General features: G+C 37.7%; 1 protein-coding gene across 4 annotated transcripts in view; it reads left to right on the top strand.

Moving 5' to 3' along the window:
- ASAP1 (ArfGAP with SH3 domain, ankyrin repeat and PH domain 1) overlaps window positions 1-14,738 on the top strand; it is a 323,210-nt gene that overhangs the window by 215,944 nt on the left and 92,528 nt on the right. For 3 of the 4 annotated variants that reach the window (XM_039523658.1, XM_039523657.1, XM_039523660.1), the window contains 3 exons: window positions 7,715-7,723; window positions 8,228-8,328; window positions 11,555-11,624. In XM_039523658.1, the coding sequence (XP_039379592.1) occupies window positions 7,715-7,723; window positions 8,228-8,328; window positions 11,555-11,624 (180 nt within the window). The remainder of the gene's footprint in view (window positions 1-7,714; window positions 7,724-8,227; window positions 8,329-11,554; window positions 11,625-14,738) is intronic. The other variant, XM_039523659.1, reaches the window with a different exon arrangement.

Raw genomic sequence — 14,738 nt, 5'->3', positions numbered from 1 at the left:
GTACATGTTTTTTGTAAACAAAAGGATTATGTAACAGACAAGCAGGAGGCTCCCATGAGCAGCTCCAAGGCAGGAGCAGCACATGGCAGTGGGAGGAGGGACAGCTGAGCTGCCTGGCAATTGATAGCCTGCGGGAGGCTGCCGCACAGGGAACATAGGGGGGAGCGGGGAGCTGATGGAGGGCTGCCGGTCCACCCTGGTTCCAAGCCCCCACCAGCTAGTTCCAACGGGCTGCTCTTTCTGCAAGCAATGGACAATGCAGGTGGCTGCCAAACAACGTTATAAGGGAGCATTGCATAACTTTAAACGAGCATGTTCTCTTGATCACAACGTAACAACAAAACAACGTTAACCGGGATGACTTTAAGTGAGGAGTTACTGTAGCTTGTACTGTACTCATAAATACTTTACGTGCTTTGTTAAACTGAGTCCTTACTCATTAGATTTTCACAGCTTTTAAAATATACCATAGCTTTTTAGTCCTTTAATACCAAAATAACATAGCACTCAGCACTCATGAGTTAAATGACATTGACACAGGAGATGCATGGCCTTGGTCTGAACAACCAATTCTTCAGCGATCTGTGGGTATTTGAATCTTTACACAATTAAAGCTGGGGTTTGTTACTGAAACAGGTGGCATGGCTGTAAGAGATTAAGGGCATGTTTCCCTTGCATTACTGCATTGTAGCATTTAACATCAGGAAATGTACAGATTAAATCAGAATGTTACGGCATATGAACTGAAATTGGATTTTCTCTTGCAGATTTGTAAGGTTCTAAACTATTTTAAATTGCATCAAAATTCACAAATTAAGTTACCATTTACCTTCCAAAGTACTTTATGATAGTAAAATTGAGGCCTTGGCTGTTCATAATTAAAGCTCCCATGACACTTTTAACACAAACTAGGTACCTTTTAGCTCTTCTTTGAGTGATTGCACATGTCAGTTCCCTGTTCTCTGTCCTGTTCCCCTGTACTAAAGAAAAAACTCAGACCTTCCTCAGGTTCCGTCTTTCACTCTTCTGTGTCATGAAGTGTTTGGGAGAGAGGCCATCATTAGAACACTCCTTGCCTCCAAAAGGGGGACTGCTGCCTCCGGAGCCTGTGCCAGGTCCATTGAGGCCATCCCCTAAGGACCATTATGGAGCAGATGGTACTGATCCCAACAACCCCGGAGGCATATGCAGCCACAGAAGACTTGCTTAACCTCTTGGTACTGGTATCACTGGCAGTAGTAGGCCTGCAGCTAGTGCCAGGGCCTGCTTCTCAGACCTCTCCGCACCAAGATCCTGCAGACTTCTACCCAACCCTCCACAAAAACCTCTCTTGTCGAGAGGAAACCATCCCATGATCTGGTACCACCATCCCCAGGTTTGGCCCCAGTACCATCTGGATTGGCCTCTCTTCTGTCAGAAGCATCTGATTCCTGCTCCTCAGACTCAGGGGTGAGGTCCTTTCTATCCTGCCTGGGACATGGCACATACTCCCCCATCAGAGTCATTTGGACCATGGGCCATGCAACAACTCCCGTATTGGCCTCCGGCTAAAGGTCAATGGCCTGGATAAGGATGGATCCCCAAGTCCATGTCATTGGCCATTCTGGACACCGCGGGGCATTCCCTCTCTAGCCAGTCATCCTCTCAATCAGAAGGGCAATTGTGGAGGGTGCACCAGAAACACTGACACTTAGAACAGCATCCCTGGTACCCGGTGCTCAGATCAGTTCTGGGCATCGAAAGCACCCTTCTTAGGTACCGAGACCAGTACCGAGCAGTCAGAACTCACTCGTGCAGCCTCTCCACTTCAGCTTATGGACCAGACACCAGCTCAGATGCCAGTTCAGCAGACGAGGCTATTGAGCAATCATGGCACTCATCATGTTACTCACCAGTACTGGAGGACTACTGAGGCCATCCTGATCTGCCCTCCAAACCAGTTTGGATACTGCAGATTCAGCTGCTCAAACCATGGCATCAACCATTACAATGAGAACGTGTTCATGGTTGCAGTCATCTGGGTTACCCCTAGAGGTATAACAGACCATTGAAGACCTCCCTTTTGAAGGCTCATCTCTGTTTTCAGAGAAAATGGATGACAGACTTCATAGCCTCAAAGACTCGAAGGAGATGATCAAATGCCTTGGGATCTATACTTCAGCAACAAAAAGAAAACAACTGAATCCATGACAGCCATTCAGACACCAAAGTTTTGCTCCCTGATTACAAGATTCACCAAGAAAAATGGGAAGGGGTTATACAAAGTGCCGTTCACTGCTCTTCTGTTCAGCATCATTAAGCTCATCCCATCCAGCTGCCTCTTCCAAACAGCCATTTTGATGGGGTAGCCCTGTGCAGTGTGTACCAGCTACCTTAGTTCTGTCTGTTCCCCATCTTTTATTTACCAATCCCACTTCTAAGTGCTTGCGCCCACATAACATCAGACCTGTGGGTCTGAAGCACATTGGAATGGGAGTATGCTGAGGTCTTCTGCTCACTTCACTACCACTGAGGCATCTCCCCATTTTCTATTTATTTTAACATCCTTCCCTACACTTTCTAAGTCCCATACCAAAATTAACGTCCTTATAATGGAGATGAGGAGCATTCGGTTTCTACAGCCTTGTCTACACTAGAGGATTTTGTTACACATCGTGTTACACACCGTGTGTTCACATGCACACGTCCTTGCAATGTTGAGTAAACATTAACAGCATCTTTGCAATTGCACTTGGAAACACTGAACCCTTTTCCAGCTTTATATCCTGCATTGGTGGAAAGTTCTGACATTTCAGCTCTACCACTATAATTGGTGGCCCATGATTCTTCTGCAACTGTAGGCATGGTGTTTCTTGTATTATTCATTATTTTCTTGTTTTGAACTACTGAAGGTTTGTAATTTTGTGCATAGGTTTTCTGTATTATAAGATGCAATCTTAAAGCTTTTCTTGTTTGGAGGAAAGAGTTTTTTCAGAAATACCAATGCCATTTAATTTTGCAAAATATCTGCTATTTTATAGATTGAAAAATGCTAAATTTACAAAATTCAATTAGAAAGAAAAAGCATCTCTGCTAATGAGGATTGCTGCATCTCCTATACTTTCACTTTGAGATGACATGTGATGGAAGCTGCAATGTCACCACATTTGAAACAACCTGCCTACTGTGAATGTTTTGTATTTTTTCACATAGAGACTTCTATTAGCTATTTTTGTTCATTCATATCTTATCATTTATTTTTTAAAAATTTGACCAACAATCTAGCTGTGTATACTGCTAGTCATTATGATCACATCTCATATGATTTTATTTACCCTTACCCCTCCCGTCTGATTTGTTACTTCCATTGGTTCCATCGTATCTTAGAACATTAATAAAATAGGTTTTAAAAATGTTTTTTACAAAATATAATTTTTCAGCCAAAAACACTGCATGGTAACACTTTAAGTAGCTAGTCTTCCATAATTAGTTCCAGTTCTGTGGAGGATAGGATACAGTTGTTATGAACATTCAAAAATTTATAAAGAGTAGGAGATGCTTAGGTAAAATCTTTCAACCTTTTAGTCACATGAAAATAATTTCTGCTCATTTGCGTAGTTTCATCAGAAATCAATGACATTCTTCACATGAGTAGAGATTACAAACACAAATTCATAACTGAATTGTTTTAGTTTATAAATCCCTCTCCACCAAGGAGTTCAAATAGCAGAATAAACAGCTAACATGCAATAAAACTTGAAAGCAGAAGAAAAATTTAAAAATTCTGGGTGACAGTATTATTAGTGAGACAAGATGGGTGAGGTAATACATTTTTTTGGACTGTTGGTGAGAGAGACTAGCTTTTGAGCCACACAGTGCTCTTTAAAAGCAGCAAAGAATCCTGTGGCACCTTATAGGCTAACAGACAGTTAGTCTATAAGGTCTCTTAGTCTATAAGGTGCCACAGGATTCTTTGCTGCCTTTACAGATCCAGACTAACACGGCTACCCCTCTGATACTTGACAGTGCTGTTTGTCAGGTCTGGGAAGGGTACTCAGAGTGTCACAGCTAAATGCAAGGTCGAACAGATAGTTTAACATACATAGTTAGTACTAGGGCTGTTAAGCGATTTAAAAAAGTAATCACGATTGATTGCACTGTTAAACAATAATAGAATACTATTTATTTGAATATTTTTGGATGTTTTCTACATTTTCAAATATATTGATTTCAATTACACACCAGAATACAAAGTGTACATGGCTCAGTTTACATTTATTTTTTATTACAAGTATTTGCACTGTAAAAAACAGAAGAAATATAGTATTTTTCAATTCACCTAATACAAGTACTGTACTACAATCTCTTTATCATTGGAAGTTGAACTTTTATGTAAAAAAACCCCTGCATTAAAAAAAGAAAACAATGTAAAATTTTAGAGACTGCAAGTCCACTCAGTCCAACTTCTTGTTCAGCCAATCGCTCAGACAAACAAGTTTGTTTACAGTTGCAGGAGATAATGCTGCCTGCTTCTTGTTTACAATGTCACCTGAAAGTGAGAACAGGCGTTCTTGTGGTACTATTGTAGCCAGGGTCACAAGATATTTATGTGTCAGATGCGCTGAAGATTTCTATGTCCCTTCATGCTTCAACCACCATTCTAGGGGACAAGCAGTGCGAACCAGCGCATGTTCATTTTCATTATCTGAGTCAGATGCCACCAGCAGAATATTGATTTTCTTTTTTTGGTGGTTGGGGTTTGTAGTTTCCGCATTGGAGTGTTGCTCTTTTAAGACTTCTGAAATCATGCTCCACACCTCATCCCTTTCAGATTTTGGAAGGCACTTCAGATTCTTAAACCTTGGGTTGAGTGCTGTAGTTATCTTTAGAAATCTCACATTGGTGCCTTCTTTGCATTTTGTGAAATCTGCAGTGAAAGTGTTCTTAAAATGAACAACATGTGCTGGGTCATCATCCGAGACTGTTATAACATGAAATATATGGCAGAATGCAGGTAAAACAGCATTGGACATACAATTCTACCCCCAAGGAGTTCAGTCACAAATTTAATTAACACATTTTTTTTTAACGAGCATTATCAGCATGGAAGCATGTCCTCTGGAATGGTGGCCGAAGCATGAAGGGGCATATGAATGTTTTAGCATATCTGGCATGTAAATACCTTGCAATGCCGGCTACAAAAGTGCCATGCAGATGCCTGTTCTCACTTTCTGGTGGCATTGTAAATAAGAAGAGGGCAGCATTATCTCCTGGAAATGTAAACCAACTCGTTTGTCTTAGCTATTGGCTGAACAAGAAGCAGGAAGAAATTGACTTGTAGGCTCTGAAGTTTACATTGTTTTATTTTTGAGTGCAGTGGTATAACAAAAAAAAAATCTATATTTGTAAGTTGCACTTTGATGACAGAGATTCCACTACAGTACTTGTATGAGGTGAACTGAAAAATACCATTTCTTTTGTTTATCAATTTTACATTGCAAATATTTGTAATAAAAAATAATACACACTTTGATTTCAGTTACAGCACAGAATACAATACATTTGAAAATGTAGAAAAACATGCAAAATATTTAATAAATTTCAATTGGTATTCTGTTTAACAATGCTATTAAAACTGCTATTAATCACAATTAATTTTTTATTGTGATTAATTTTTTTGAGTTAGTCATGTGAGTTCACTCTGATTAATCGACAGCGCTAGTTAGTACATATTCTAAGGTACCATTCAAGGTGAAGTGGACTGTTAACATCCTTGTAGTCACAGGACAAAATGGGAGTTTAGTGAGTTACAGATTGTTTTAGTAAGCCATAAATCCAGTGTCTTTATTAAGACCATGATTTTTAGTGTCTAGTAAAGTTATGAATTTAAGCTTCCAGACTGTCTTTTGAAAATGTTTGCAGGTTTCCTTTGAGGATGAGGACTGATAGGTCAGATATAGAGTGATCACTTTGTGAAAAGTGTTCCCCCACAGGTGATATGGGGTTTATGTCTTTTATCATTCTCGTGTGTAAGTTCATTTAAGAGCATAGTGGTTGTCTAGTTTCAAATTCGTAACTTTGCTAGACACTAAAAATCATGTTCTTAATAAAGGCATTGGATTTATGGCTTACTACAAGAGTCTGTAACCTGCTAACCCCTCGTCATGCTGTTGGAGTGGCTCATGACCATGAGTGTCAACCTCAGGGCAGACTATCAAAAAGCAGGGCTGACACCTCAAACTGGGGGTATGTTCTAGAATTGGATTTCACCAACCCAATAACAAATGTGAGCTCCTTTAACAATCTTACCATGGAGTCACAGACAGTCCCTTGCCACCCAAGCAAGCTGTACTTAGTGATAAATAGTCACTTGCACCAAAGATCATAAAATATTCAGGTTGCTCCCAGTCCCAGGAGACCAGTCACTTACCACAGGTCAATTTGTATCTTAGATCCCACATCAAAGACAACGCTTGTAGCCAATCCTACAGTAAACTCCTAAATAAGGATTTATTTGCTAGAAAAAAGAAATGACAAGAGATATTTACAGGTTAAAGCAGGCAACATGTAATACAAATGAGTTACAGTCTATGGTTCCAAAAGGTGACAGAGATATAGTAATCTGTGAGCACTGAATGTCTTTTAGGGCTAACCCAGGTTGATCCTGGAGATATCTGCTTTTTGTTTCCTAGCTTCAGCCCTCTGAGAGTCCAAACAGCAAAGGGTTGAAGAATTTTCGTGTCAGCTATCTTTATTTTCTTCTTTCAGAATTCATGTTGATGAGATGAGCTTCCTTGCACATAGCACCTTTATGGATGTGAAGGGGCCATTAGCCAAATCTTTGTATTGTGATGCTTCACAATTGCCTATTTTTGCTAGTCCTCCTTGATGGACAGGGGAAACACTCGTCCTGTCTGAGTTCACAAGTTCAGAGCAGGCATTTTTACAGTTCTTAAACAAAACTTTTGTATTGCCTTATAGCATGGGATACAGGAATTACAAGCAACTTAACCCATTTTTATAGAGTCTAAACACTAGATACATCCTTACAAGTCTAACACCTATGTTGAACAATACTAACATACGGGTAAACTGGTCTGGTTTCTAGCTATGAATTTGTCAGTGCTCAGCTGATACTTGCAGCCTTGGCAAGAGCTGGTCTACCAGCAGCACACCCCTTTTTGTTCTGACTGCAGGGGTGTTAAAGAGCCACTTCACCTTGAACAGTCCCTTAGAATATGTGCTATCTGTTCAACCTTGTGTTTAAATGTGAAACTGACTTCAGGAAGAGCCCTGTGTATCTAGAAAGCTTATCTCTCTCAGCAACAGAAGTTGGTCCAATAAAAGATATTACCTCATCCATCTTGTCTCTCTAATATCCTGGGACCGACATGGCTACAACAACACTGCATACAACAATGTTATTAGTATCCTTCCATGTTCCAGTTCAATATTAAAAGATATTTTAATTTCAAACCACAAAAAGAAACATGTACAGTATTTTACCATTCTCTAATGTTACTTGGCAAGCAAAGGCTAATAAGTGTCTAAACAAAGAACTGTGTTGTTTCTTCCTACTAATTAGTGCCATTTCCAAGAATGACTGCTGATTGTCTTTTTAAATGTGGAAGCTGCAGAATATATGTTCAGGAGCACATTATTTTCCAAAATTAATTCTCTTTTTAAATTCTTTGCTTTTTCTTTCCTGTGTTGCTTTTGCCTTTCCTGATCGAAGGCTAGGAGAGTAAGTCAATGTTTTAATAAGCCTTTGTTTTTCTAGTGAATTTGATGACATTTTTATCACCCTACTTGTTTCTTTCATTAGTTTTTTTTTAATTTATTTGGGACAATTCCATTTATTAACAAATATGTACACCATGTGTATTTTTAAACTTAATTAAAATTGACGATTATTACTGGTGTTTCATATATAACTGTGCATGTAAAACTACTTGCTTTCCTTTAGCAATTTATGATGAGCCTTTTAAATTCCTTCATTATCTTGGGGGGGACACCTGCATTCTTTGTATACTCAAAATTCGAAGTTTTGGATATACAATAAATGCATGATCAAATAATGTAAGAGTCCATAACTAGTTATTAAACTTCTTAGTTAGGATTCCTTGCTTGAAAAATCTATTATTACATAAAGTGGGGGGAGGTAGGGAAGGAGAAGTAAACTACGATCAGTGTGAGATCTTATTACATACATTAAAGTTTTTTTTAATAGTTTTTTCCCCTTCTATAGGATTCCCAGAGCAGGCAAGGAGGATATAGTATGCATCAGCTTCAGGGAAATAAAGAGTATGGAAGTGAGAAGAAGGGTTATCTCTTAAAGAAGAGTGATGGGTATGTAGTTGGAGTATATAATACATGCACTGAATTTTTTGAGCTTGTACATTTAAAAACATACATGATTAAAAGAATTCTCTTAATTTACTGATTAGAATGGTTGCATATCTCATTTGTGAAGTGCTTATTTTCTCTTTAGACATTGTTAAAGCTTAGAATTTATGAAAACTATTCAGAGATAAAAAATCAATGTTGTTTGGTATATCAATTCATAAGCTCCCCATCATGGAGATAGGTAAAATTGTGATTAACTTCAGTGTTAAATTTTTACTACTCATCCCATTGGGTGTGCAGAAGATGTTGTCTATTTTTACTACTCATCCCATTGGGTGTGCAGAAGATGTTGTCTATTTACCCCATTTGATATCATTTAGTGTTCTTGAAAATCCAGAATTTCTACATTTGAACATAAACTACTAGATTCAGATACTTCTCAGTTCATTATATACACAATTTTAACCCGTTTTGAGCCACGCTCCTCTGGGCCATTTGAGTATAGTTTTCAAAAGAACCGTAGAAACTTAAGAGCCCAAGTCTGTGTTTCAAAAATGATTTAGGTCCTTAGGACCTAACTCTCTCTGAGAGGTGCTCAATTTTAAAATGTGATTTACGCTCTTAAGTCAGTGATGCACTTTGGAAAATGTTATGGTTTATAAATAAAAATACAATGGTTAAAAATTGAACATTTTGGCCTATAAATGTTTGATTTGAAATTCTTGATTTTCAGGCTCACAGCATTAACTATAAAATAGAACATAAATTGTGTATCTGTAGAAAATGGAAAGAATTATAGTAGTTTATAGGCCGAACCTGCAAGCCTATACCCACTGGCTTCAGTTGGCCAGCTAATGAAAGGCATATACAAATGAGCAAGTGTTTGTTAGGTTCAGAGCTTCAATTTGTAATATTTTTATTTTATTTACCCAAAAAGTTATTACTTCAGGAAATTTGAGTATAGCATGAAGGCTGAAAAAATAAAACACTCAACGATCAGGAAATGCATGTAACTTTAAAAATGTAACCTTAACTCTTTTTTCCCTATGCCAAGACCTTAAAGAGGCTCTCTCTTTGTATTGTTAAGTTACTAAAAATGTTTATTAAACTATAAACTGGAATTTCTTGCAGAATTTTACATACAGGTTTCATGCATATCTTATTTTCTAAGTATCATTAATATCTACAAATAAAGCAATTTAAAAAAAAGGCTTTGTAGTTTTAGAAACTATTCTGATATCACCAGTCATTTCACTTAGGATATTAAACCAGCTGTAAGAAGATAACTGCACTTTTCTACAGACATGAGTAATATTTTAACCAAACCTTTTTGAGTTAGAAAAAAATCCAAACTTTAACATTTGAAATCTGAAAAATAGTCAGATCTGCAGTGTGAAGGTTGTTTAACAACTTGAGTTATTTTCAGTGATAGGGCATCAGAAAAGTAATCCGTCTAGCACTAAGGTTTTAAGATTTTGTTATTATGAAAGAACAGTCTGCCTTCATTTTGTTACCTACATTTCAACTGGGTGGTTCTTTTGTTAGCTTCACTTATTTTGTTTCTGTGGTGACAAAAAAGGCACAGCCACTGTGTGTGTGTGATCTGTCAACCAATAATTCTTTTTCTTTTTGGTGCTCCAAAATTTTCAGAAATTGCTGTCTTCTTCAACGAACATAAATTATATAAAACAGATTATAGCAATGTCACCTCTTTAACAATTTTTTTATTAGCTGCGAAGATAGGGTGAGGAATGGGAAGACAGGCCAGAATTACATATTAGTGTAATCTATTCATTGAAAAAATGGAACATTGTGTGGTCATGCAAAATGCTAGATGTGAAATCATAATCCAGATTCTTTATTGCCAGTGTTTTTTGTCTGTAGATGCCAGCCTTCTTCCCAAAGATAACGTACGTTGGTGCCCTAGGTATTAGAGCGGTGAAGTCATTAAAAGACCAGTCCAGTCTGTAGTGCATTTACTCCTTCTTAATCTAGTAGCACAGCAGGAACAGAACTTATATCAATCAAGTGAGGGCAATGTAGATAAAAGCAGGTAGGAAAGTCTGTAATACTGTCCCAGTGCTCTTGAATGAGATATTGCTGCTGATAAAAGTTCAGGGACCATTTGGTTTTCCTCTTCTATATAGTGATTTAAGGTATGAATAAAAATAAAAGCCTCAGTACTGAAAAAAGTAGAAGCTGAACAGCATCTCTTCTTCAGGGAACATAGAGTGAAGATAGCCAACTAACACAGCTTTTATACAGAAATGTCTTGATGGGAGAGGATCCAGTTTTCTGCTTTGAACTTTCGTGGAACAAATTTAAATAATTGTTTTCTGTCTCTGAAAAATATTAAATGCACAACATCAAAACTGCATAGCCTTAAGATAATTGTTACTAGAATGGAGGTTTTTCCTGCTCTCTGTCCCATTTAAGAGATGAAGAAGACTTGGAGACTAGAATTCATATAAGCATAATCTATTGAAATGAGAATTTAACTCAGAGAAATCCTAAAAACATTGATTAGAATCCTGCTGTAGTTCTATTTTAATCAGTTTAAAGTGCTTTATAGGCTTAGAAGCATGCTGACTACATGAATGATCAGACAGAGTGATAAGCCTTTTAATGTACAAACATCTTTTTCAAAGAGAATTTAATTTATGACCTTTCAATCAGATCAATCAGGGACATGAATTGTTAACTTTGTGGTGGATATAGTGTAAAAATTGTTTGTTTGTTTTTAAAAAGTGAAGACATAAATGAAAAATTTCAATTAAGCCAAATCAGCTTTGGATGATGTCACTTTTTTATTATTTTACATGAAGAATTCTGCTCACCTGGTCAGAAAAGTGAAATTAGGTGTTTGTTTTATTTAAAAGCTTACATCTATTAAACTAATGCAGTTAATGCAGTAAAGCATAAAGAGTAATGATAAAATTTTCAAAAGTGATTTAGGTACTTAAGCACCTAAGTTTAATTGAAAATCTGTTGTACTTGAGCTCCTAAGGGCTGAAGACTCTTTTTTGAAAATGGGAATTAATTGAAATTTTACCTAAATCAGCTGGTTTGCTGGAGACTGTGTTGGCTTGCTAATCTATTTAAAATGTAAACAATAATAAATGTATTTATTTCTTTAACTTCTGTTTGTTCTCCAACTTTGTTGTACAGGCAAATTAAAAAGAGCAGTAATTATGCTTTGTTCTTGATATATTGTCCTGTTACTGTTTAGGCTAAGGAAAGTGTGGCAGAGAAGAAAGTGCACTGTCAAAAATGGAATTCTTACCATATCACATGCAACAGTAAGTTGACTTTTTTATACTCCATTATTGTCATAGTGAATTCAATGAACTCTGTCCCTGTGAATCTATTGATTGAATTAATATAGATCTGTTATGTGACTATTTAAAGTATAGTGCATAAATACCTCTTCTACCTAGATAATTTAATGTCGGTTCACTTATTTGTGAAAAATTGAAAACCATTCAGTTAAGCAAAATACATGAAAACATGAAAGATTGATTGAATGGTAACATATAATTAATATTATATATTGTGTATAATAAAAAATCTAGCATGAAGTAGGTTTTTTTGTTATGTTTGCTCTTTTGTACACACTGACTTCTAAAGTAAATGCTGAACTGTTTTAGGCTGCAGGAGCCTTTTAAGATTGTACCTGGACTTACATTAAACAGCTTGTTGTTAGAGCTAATTCAATAATAAAAATGTATTTGTGAATAATTTATTTGCAAGTGGCAAAATTTGTTGAAGAAATTATTCACAACGAATAAGTCATCTAGTTTTACTTTGTTAGAAATGTTGCTAACTTTGAGGCATCTAGGTGTGCCTGGGACTTGATGAGAAGAACTGAAATCAACAGACAATATTAAAGAGCACATCTTATTCTTTGCACATTAATAGTAGTAAAATTTGCCCCATAAACTGCAACTTTTATTTATTTTATAAATAAAATTAGACCATACAAATAGTATCACATTGTTTTGCCCAGTTGTAATAGAGCTGTTGCCAAGTGTTTGGGGCTTATGTTACATATGAGTGGGGTGCAACAGTTGGATTAATATATTGAAACACTTTCACCTGTTCTGGAGATTTAGGAAAGATTCCCATTGCTTTCAATGGACTTTAGGATGTGGCCCTTAAATGCTTTGTGCCAAATAATTTGGTCCAGAGGCAGTTACAACAGATTAACTAAGAAAATGTTTTCCTTGGCAAGTGAATTGGCATTTAATACATTTATACTGAGGTGCTAGTACTAATTACAAATATTTTAATGGAATATTTGCACCCAGTTTTAACAGCTGGAATCACATCCTCAATTGCTTTTATGAATTACATGTTCATCTTAGCTATGATTATTGTAATTAAGTGTCAGCCAGACCAATTATGTTCTTGGCTGAACTATTTTTTCCTTCTCCTATAAGCTGCTACATAAAAATATTTTCTTCACTTTTTGTGTTCAGGTAGCAAGTGGGGATGTTGCTCCGACTTCTGTGCAACATTAATCAAACTCCATAAAGGAGGCAAAGTTTGTCTTGGGATCTTATTCTGGATATACCCTGGCATGTACAAATGAGTCTATGATTTGATCTATAAGTTTGAACTTCTTCCATACCACTTCGGGCAATGATCTCATCACATCTCTTAAATTAGGCAGGCTGAGGACTGATTGGTGTTTTGATGGGTGCTCAGCTAGAATGGTGGTATGATGTGAAAACCTCAATAGAGCAAAAGATTATGATGACGCAAGATGCCGTATAGTGATAGATCCAGAGAGTTCAATCTATTTAGCTTAACAAAGAGAATGTTAAGGGGTGACTTAATTACAGTCTATAAGTATTTACATGGGAAACAAATATTTAATAATGGGTTCTTCAATCTAGCAGAGAAAGGTATTACACAATCCTGTGGCTAGAAGTTGAAGCTAGACAAATTCAGACTAAAAATAAGGCATAATTTTTAAATTTTAATTAACAATTGGAACAGTTTACCAATGGTTGTGATGGATTCTCCATCACTGATAATTTTTAAATCACGATTCAGGGCCGGTTTAACCATTTAGGCGAGGGCGCCATTTTCCTCGGCAGTGACTGCGGCGGCCGGATCTTCAGCCGCCCCGGTCACCGCCGGCATTTAGGTGGAGGGAGCTGGGGCAGGGGAGCGCAGGGAGGGCCGCTTGCAGCAAGTGGGGGGGGGCAGCACGCAGGGTAACTCCCCGCCCCAGCTCACCCGTGCCTCACCTCCTCCCCGTGGCTGCTTCACTTCTCCCTCCTCCCAGGCGTGCGGCGCCAGTCAGCTTAGGTGTCACAAGCCTGGGAGGTGGGAGAAGTGAAGCAGCGATGGCGTGCTCGGGGTGGAGACGGAGCAGGGGTGAGCTGGGGCGCGGGGGGTGCCTCAGGGAGGAGGGGGAAAGCTGCAGCGGTGGGGGCGGGGCTCAGGTTGGGGGTGGGGAGAGCGCAAGGTGGAAGTTTTGCCTAGAGCGCGAAACATCCTTACACCGGCCCTGTCAAGATTGCATGTTTTTCTAAAAAATATGCTCTAGGAATTATTTTGGAGAAGTTCTATGTTCTCTGTTATACAGGAGGTTAAACTAGATGATCACAATAGTCCCTATTGGCCTTTGAATCTATGAATTTGGTGTTGGTGAAACAGAAGGTGACACTTTTCCCTGTAAGCCAATGTTAAGTTTATAGTGCATTGAGCTGGTGGAGGTGCCATCTATCAGATGAGGTTTAAAACCTGGTCTTTACCACTTCAGGTCACTACAGATTCCAGATCTTTCGCAAGTATTGGAAGGGGTGTTATTGTGACTTTAATTATTTCCAATTGGCTAATTTCATTCTTCCTACACAAAAACACCTTAAAGATATTTTGTGCTTTACTGAAGCAGAGAGTTGTTGAATGCTGTTAAATTACCGGTATCTTCTACCTCAGTGATAGTGGTATTTGACCAGTGCATGAAGTGAGGTGTGTGTGTGTGTGTGCGTTTTAATTCATTACAACATTCACAAATTGATTTTAAGGGCTTTGTAAGACAGATTCAATTAGTTGTTGTTATTATTATAATATACCACCCTTCTTTAGATTATATGGCAGATGACATATAATACAAGATTGGTGTTTCAATGTTCGTACAGCTTCACACGCTGATATTGTACTGGCATTGCTGAAAACTTGTCAAATGCCACATTGCTACTGGCACAGTGCATCTTCACCAGTATCCCCGCTAACTCAGCAAGTGACAGAGCCTCTTTTAGACTTATCTAAATTACAGAGGAGCTTCAGTGCGTTCTCCTGATTTTGCAAGTTTTTAATTTATAATTAAGCAACAGGATAAAAATTAATTTCAAACACTAACTTAAGAGAAACATGTTATGATTATCTTTTGGGAGGAAAAG

Source organism: Mauremys reevesii, linkage group 2, assembly GCF_016161935.1.
Source record: "Mauremys reevesii isolate NIE-2019 linkage group 2, ASM1616193v1, whole genome shotgun sequence".
Lineage (NCBI taxonomy): Eukaryota > Metazoa > Chordata > Testudines > Geoemydidae > Mauremys > Mauremys reevesii.
The sequence above is the reverse complement of the archived record's forward strand: the minus strand, read 5'-3'. Positions and strand labels throughout refer to the sequence as shown.